Here is a 6,905-nt window from a genome sequence, read left to right on the forward strand (position 1 = left end):
GGGGCTGCAGCGAACAGCAGCTCCTCCCCCGCCTCTCTGCAGTGAGTACTAGCAGACGAGCCGGCTTCCTAGCACCGGGGCCTGCACAGGCTGCCCTTCCACCCCCGGGCTGGCTAAAGTGCAGCGTCCCAAACTCTGCAGCACTGAGATAGCGTCTGTTAGGAATCTAAGGGTTGGTCTGGGGTTTTTTTCCTGACTTTTAAACCTTTATTGAACCTCTGAGCGTAGCAGTGCTCCAGGGCTTGGTCCGGGGGTGGCACAGGGCCAGGTTAGGCAGGCCAGGAACAGGTCCCGTGGAGCCTCGGCTGGGTCCTGCATGCCAGGATAGGGCCCAGTGCCACCCTCAGCCAGCCAGGATCAGGTACCCAATGTGGCAGCCAAATTTCCAGCTAAGTGGGGAGACCCATGGGCCAGATGACACAGCGCCAGGGGTCAGAGGTAGCTCGCAAACCAGAGGTTGCGCATCCGTGGTAGAGTAGTGTCTACAAGCACCTGACTCTCCCTGGCTGCGTCCACACGAGTCGCCGACTGCACAGCAGCAGTCAGTCAGTACTTGCGCAGTTCCTGTTACCGCACAGTTATTTTTAGTTGCTACTGCGCAGCAGCGTATCTGTCACAGATCGTGCCCGGGGATGCCACATTGCTGTAGCAAGGAGCTCCGGCAGCTTGTTGCTACAGCGGCATAGCAGCTCATGTAGACATGCCCGCTGAAAATCTGGGCCCTGTTTTGTAAATGAAACGTTTCTCTTGTGATCGTATGAATCCTGGAGCTGGGCCTTTGAGACAGACACTAAATATCACAAGAGAGCGACTCCGATGATCAGAGTTGGCAGCTCTGTGATGCCTTCATCCCTGTTAGCCGCCTGTCGGTATTCCCACCTTGCGCCAAACTAGAGGCTTGTTTGATTCGTTTTTCTTTTCACACTAATGTGAACAAGCTTGAAGAAATACTTTGGTACAGCCCCTAAAATACTGGTTATGCAGAGTTGTCAAGTTCAGTCATGTTTTTAAGCTTTTCTTTTCTCCTTTGTTTTTTTTAACCGCCTATCATGATGGCATCTAGGGGCAGTCACCGGTCAGTGTTGTTTTGAAGTTATGGGCAAATTGATGTCTGTCTTCACGTTAAGCGTATGTGGTGTTTTGCTCCATGCCACCTGCTGTAGGAAGTTAGGAGCCTCAAGCTATTTTCAAAGTTGTGCAACAGCTTTTGGAAACAGACTTGCTTCTTTTTTGCCTGAGTGCATCCTTCACACACAGCTTTTCAGAGAACGGCTGCAAGATGGGGAAATCAAAATCGAGCAGACAGACCTGACAACTGAAGGTGAAATCCTTCATATGCCCTGGGGGCAGGGTGTGTGCCTCAGATAAGCGAATTAATCAGCTTTAAACCTATGCTCCATCTGGAACCTAATGGTTAAGAACAGCTGCAAACTGACAGCTTCATCATTTGGATGCACTTGTACCAACAAACTCGGAGGGAGATTGTGGTGCCGATTTGCTGCAGGTATTGAGGATGGTTTATTTTTCTTAGCAAATTATTCCTCGACGAAAGGGAATCTGCAGCTTGGAAATGGGAACCTCACTCATCCCTTCATTCTAGCATGTGTGCACAGCGTTTGCCATTGGCGTCCAGTGCCTGTGGAGAGGAAGAACCATGAGCCGCTCAAGATACACGGGCAAGATCAGGAAGCGCTTGGAGGAGGTCAAGAATCAGTCAATCCGGTTGACAAAAGCAGATTTCAGCCACAACGAGAGTGTGAGATTAGCCACTGACGCTCTCTTGGATGGTGGGACTGAAGCATATCTCAAAACCTTGAGCGAAGAAGGGGAGGTGGATTTTCTATCTTCTGTGGAAGCTCAGTACATTGAGAAACATGCCAGGGAGCCATACTACGCTAACGAATCTCACACAGATGGTGAAGTTGGGCCAAGACAGAATGATGCTGGCTCTCTCCCATCAGGAACCTACTTCCCTATGATCTCTGAGAGCAGTGAGCCAGCCCTGCTTCAGCCATGGGTTACAGCCGAGAAGCCCTATCTCAAGGAGAAATCCAGCGCCACTGTGTACTTCCAGACAGACAAGAACAGCAACATCAGAGACATCATACGCCGCTGCATCACCAAGACAAGTCAGGTACAGAGAGGAGCGTCTTTCCTCTGAATCTGATTTTTCTCTCTGCTCTTAAAATCTGGGTGAATGTGGTGAGTGTGGGAAAGATCCTTATACTGTACCCTGGCAATGCTCTTCCATTAGGATTGTTTGGCCATGACACTTACTGGCTCCATACTTGAATTCTTCTTTGCTGAGATTCTCCTTCACACTAGTGTAGTGCACAGCAGCCCTGAATCTGTAATGTGAATGGGGGGAGGTAACAACAGTGCACTTTGGGTTTAGCAGAGTAGTAGGACCAAGCAAATGAGTTTTCACTTATGTCCCAGACTGAGCTAAATTCAAACCTTGCTCTCCTTTAGAAGCTAGTGCACCATCACACCTAGACTTGTATTCTTTGTCTTGAATAGAAACATACCTAAGTAACATTTAATTGCATTGGTCATTGTTCTATAGGTCTTCTACACTGAATATTACCAACACGCCTCTCCATAATAGATATCTGAAAAATGACAGTGAAAACAGGCTTACTTGACAGATCTGCTTTTTATCTGTATTCAGAGCAACACTTTCTTTCTTCACTAAGCAGCAACTGCTTTATTGTTCCTTTTGATTGCCAGAGGTCTTGCAGAGAAACACAGCTACAGAAGGGGAAGCAAGGCTCTGTTCTTTATACACCTTGGGTAGAATTGTTTACTGCATCCTCATCCATTGCACCTGTGCAACACACAGCCTTGGACAGGTATTACCAAGACCAGAATTTGAAGACAATGGGTTGCAACTGGTGACAGAAAGCTGAGTCTGCCCTGCAGAACCTTTTTATTGGCAATGATCCATGAGAAGGAAATGGCTTTTATGATGCAGTTGAGTTTGCAGGGCTGGCAGTTAGAAAAAGCATTGTTTTATTTTGAAACAGCAGTTGCTGAATCCCTAGGAATTACCTCTGAGAAGCCATGGAAGGCAGAATTCTCTGAATGCAGCAGCTGGGCTAACTAGCAGCTATCTTTAAAAAGTGTAGGAAGGTGAATGCTGGAAATGATGGACCAGTCAGCAGTAGCCTCAGTTCCTGGAGAGACACTGGGACAAATGATGAATTAATAAAGTACTTCCAGGATAACCTGAAATGGTCAATGTGGAATTGTCAAGCACAGATATCAAGCTAACCTAATTTCCTTCTTTAATAGGATAAACTGGTTTAGGAGGTAAGAGAGAAGTAATAGGTGTGGTATATCCTGAGTTTCATATGGCCCTTGTCTCAGTCCCACATGATGTTCTCATTAGCAAACTAGGGAAAATAAAGACACAGAATCAAATTACTCTATGATTCAGTTCAAAATCAAATGGGAGCAATAGGAGAAGTCTTATTCTATTAATATGATTTTGCTTTGTGAGACACATTCACACACTTGCTAAGCAGAGTGCATCTTATATATAATAAATGAATGTTAGCTAATTTAAACTATTATCCTAGGCTTCTGAGAGGACTTATTATTTTTCTCAATGCTAAAGTCTGGCCTACAGATTCCTGTGATTTCTGATTGATAAGAGTTTATGAAGATAAAAGTTATATTCATTTTATAGCAGCAATAAAGCAATACCAAAATATTTATTTGAGCTCAATAGTAAGAGAGAGCTCTACCCGTATATATTTCTGTATATACACAGACACACAAGTATTGTGTAAAATTTTATTTATAAAATATTATAATATTTTACAAGCATCTTGGCCAGTCCTAAATTATGTGTATCTGTTTTGCTTATTCTTCTGGCTTTTCTTTCTAGGTACTGGCTATCGTGATGGATATTTTCACTGACACCGAGATATTCTGTGATGTGCTAGAGGCTGCTCACAAACGAAGTGTTTTTGTCTTCCTGTTGCTTGATCACAACAATATAAAGCTCTTCACTGAGATGTGTGACAAAGTGCAGATTACTGAGGATCACTTAAAGGTATTGCTTAAATCTCAGGGCTCACATATGCATCTGTTACCTTGTTTGCCCCTCAGGTGCCTTCTAAGTTCAGGGTCACAGGCATTAATTTGAAAGACAATAAAACATTTTGACATACACCTTTTTAATACACCTTTTTATTTGAAAGGTCATTCCTTTAACTCAGTGAGTATTGCCCATTCACACAATTTGCGTTCACTTATTTTCTTCACTCCACTTTCTTTTGCATAGCCAGACTGTCTTCCCAAAACCACACCCTATGTTTCTAAATAAATTGAAAACAATTAATTTCTCCCATACAGAAAAATACATCTTACAGATTCTGGGCTCTGTCTGTGATTTGTGATTAAAAGAATGTATAGAAATTAGAAATATCCTGTTATAAAATTAAAAGAACTTGAGAAAAACTCAAATTTTCATGACTGTGTTTGAATTTCTGAAAAACACAAAAGCCAGAGAAGCTCAAAGAGCATGGGACCAAGATTTTTGTTATGAATTTGCTTTCTGGTTTGGGTATTAAACAGGCTTTAAAATATATATGAGCTAAACTATGTTCTCCTACACTTAGCCAGTTAATACTATTAGTTTACTTGTGTCCTGCTTTGAAGACTTACACACATGCTTAATTTAACACTGCAAGCAGTCCTGTAGAGTCCTTGGCAGTATACAATTACGCATGGATAAGTCTTTGCAGAATCAGGACCTAGGAAGGGCAGTGGGATTTAGCCCCGCACACTGCTACTCTAGAGATGACATGAAAGAGCCTCCACATTTGGTATAAATAATTCCCTGCAATTCAGTCGAGCTACACTGATTTATACCAGCTGCAAATCTGACCTTAGAGATCAAATTCTGTTCTTGGAAATGGGCATGCACCTCCAACTCTTTTCAGTGGGTGCTCTGTAAGTATTATGGATAGATCTTACATAGTTCCATTTTGGATAGAAAAAACTATAGTTATACCCCAGTTTGTATGACCGTTAAATAAATAGCATTACATCAGGTGAAAATGTCTTCTTGAGATTTGTCCTAAGTGCCATCCTGACTTTGAGTTAAAATATACAATATGAAATCTTAGCACAGGAGGGGACAATTACAAGGCATCTCCAGTGATCTTAACAAGGGGTGGTGGCATTTAACACATACTTGTTGTGCTTTTTTCTTTGTTAGAATATTTCAGTCCGAAGTGTTACCGGAGAGATTTATTGCGCCAAATCAGGCAGGAAATTCTCAGGGCAAATCCAAGAAAAATTCATTATATCTGACTGGAGATATGTTCTCTCTGGATCGTACAGGTGAGATCAACTATCACGATTTCTTTCTGAGATTAATTGTGTTACTATGGTTTCAAGGAAAACACCGGTATTTTTAAACACATGTAGATGATAAATTTTGTATCACTGAAAGTTTTGTTGGAACCAACATTTATTTATAAATCTTTTAGTTTTGAATACCTACTGCTTCACCAGGGAAAAGGTGTTAAGAAATCAACAAGCTCTACAGCTGGTGTATTATCTTTGCCGGGGCTGGTACTTACCACTTCAAAAGTCCAAGGCCAGTGTAAAAAATATTGCAGAGCAAACATATAGCAGAACTAGTAATCTGTTAATATTGGGCTTATCCTGTTTCTCAGAGCATTGAAAAATTATCATCATGAATCATGTAGCATATTTCTATCACCAGAGGGATCTCTTATTGCAGGAGAAGTTAGTATTTCACTTTCTGTCTGGGGTACCTCTATATAAAGGAGGAAGTTCACATTTAGAAGGAAAGATTCCTGTTATGTGGCATACAGGAAAATGTGTACCTTCATTTTCTGTGAATTGCACCTTTGGTACCTTACTTCAGCAAGGGATGTTATTGGGTTTTTAATGACCAAGTATTAGAGTGACAGACCACATTATACTTCCATTATGCAGTGTTGGTCACATGCAATATTATTGTAAGCCTCAGTATTTGGAGTTTTAACTACAGCCCCAATGATTGGGCTCAGGAAAGTGCTGGAAAACTTAAGCCTTCTTGTAAAAGTTTTTCTAGTTCTAGATCCAGTAAGATTTAGGTATCTAGAGCTTAGAAACTGCCTGACCCCCAGAGTGCAGAAGTGGATATTTGGGCTCGCCATGAGAGAGAATTAGGCACCTCAGAAGGGTGATCTGAAAAGCCTGAAGGCTGAGCAGGGAGCTGCCTAGAGCTAGCCTGCAGGAAATTCAAAGCATCAGATTGCTAACTCCTGCCGTCCAAAGCTTGGACACCTCTCTCCCCTCACGAACCGGAGCCCAGAGTTCTCCCCTGCGGGTAATACCTGCAGCCGTCCTTTCAGAGAATGGATCAGGGCTTGGTGTTTCTGTTCGAACATGGCAAGACTGTGCCACTGCCCAACTTTTACACAACAGCCTTGTGATAAGACCACTTGCCCAGGAAGTGACACAGCTGGATTTTAGGCTCTCCTCCACCAGAGGCGATTCCAACCTCCATATCAGCATATAACTACTCATGCACAGGCCTGCAGGTACGCACACAGACCTGCAACTGCAGGCAGCTGGGGAGCTCTCAGGTCAAAGAGGGAGGGGCCTAAGGAATTTAGGGGGGTTCCAGGTCAGATGACCTCTGAGCAGGGGGTTTTACAATTGCAGTTTCAAACTTTGCCACCTAACATCTGCCTTTGTTTGGTTTTAGCTTTGACCATTTGCCCTCACAGGAGGACATTTATATTCCCTTAAATCACTGGTTCCCAATCTTGGGGCCTGAACCCCAAGTCAGGGTCATGGGGGGTCCTCAGTAGGGTTGTGAAGGGCCCGTGCACACGTGCACAGGCACACACGCGGCCCAGGAGTGGTGGGTGGGT

At 43.4% G+C, this 6,905-nt stretch overlaps 1 protein-coding gene across 1 annotated transcript in view; it reads left to right on the forward strand.

Moving 5' to 3' along the window:
* Positions 1 to 817: 817 nt before the first annotated feature.
* The window catches only part of FAM83A (family with sequence similarity 83 member A), a 12,226-nt gene continuing 6,138 nt past the window's right edge, over positions 818 to 6,905 (forward strand). Inside the window, exons 1-3 of the mRNA XM_019528120.1 lie at positions 818 to 2,134; positions 3,893 to 4,060; positions 5,231 to 5,355. Of these exons, the coding sequence (XP_019383665.1) occupies positions 1,655 to 2,134; positions 3,893 to 4,060; positions 5,231 to 5,355 (773 nt within the window). The 5' untranslated portion in view covers positions 818 to 1,654. The remainder of the gene's footprint in view (positions 2,135 to 3,892; positions 4,061 to 5,230; positions 5,356 to 6,905) is intronic.

The sequence above is a fragment of the Gavialis gangeticus genome, unplaced genomic scaffold (assembly GCF_001723915.1).
Source record: "Gavialis gangeticus isolate Ggan-Ray unplaced genomic scaffold, GavGan_comp1, whole genome shotgun sequence".
Lineage (NCBI taxonomy): Eukaryota > Metazoa > Chordata > Crocodylia > Gavialidae > Gavialis > Gavialis gangeticus.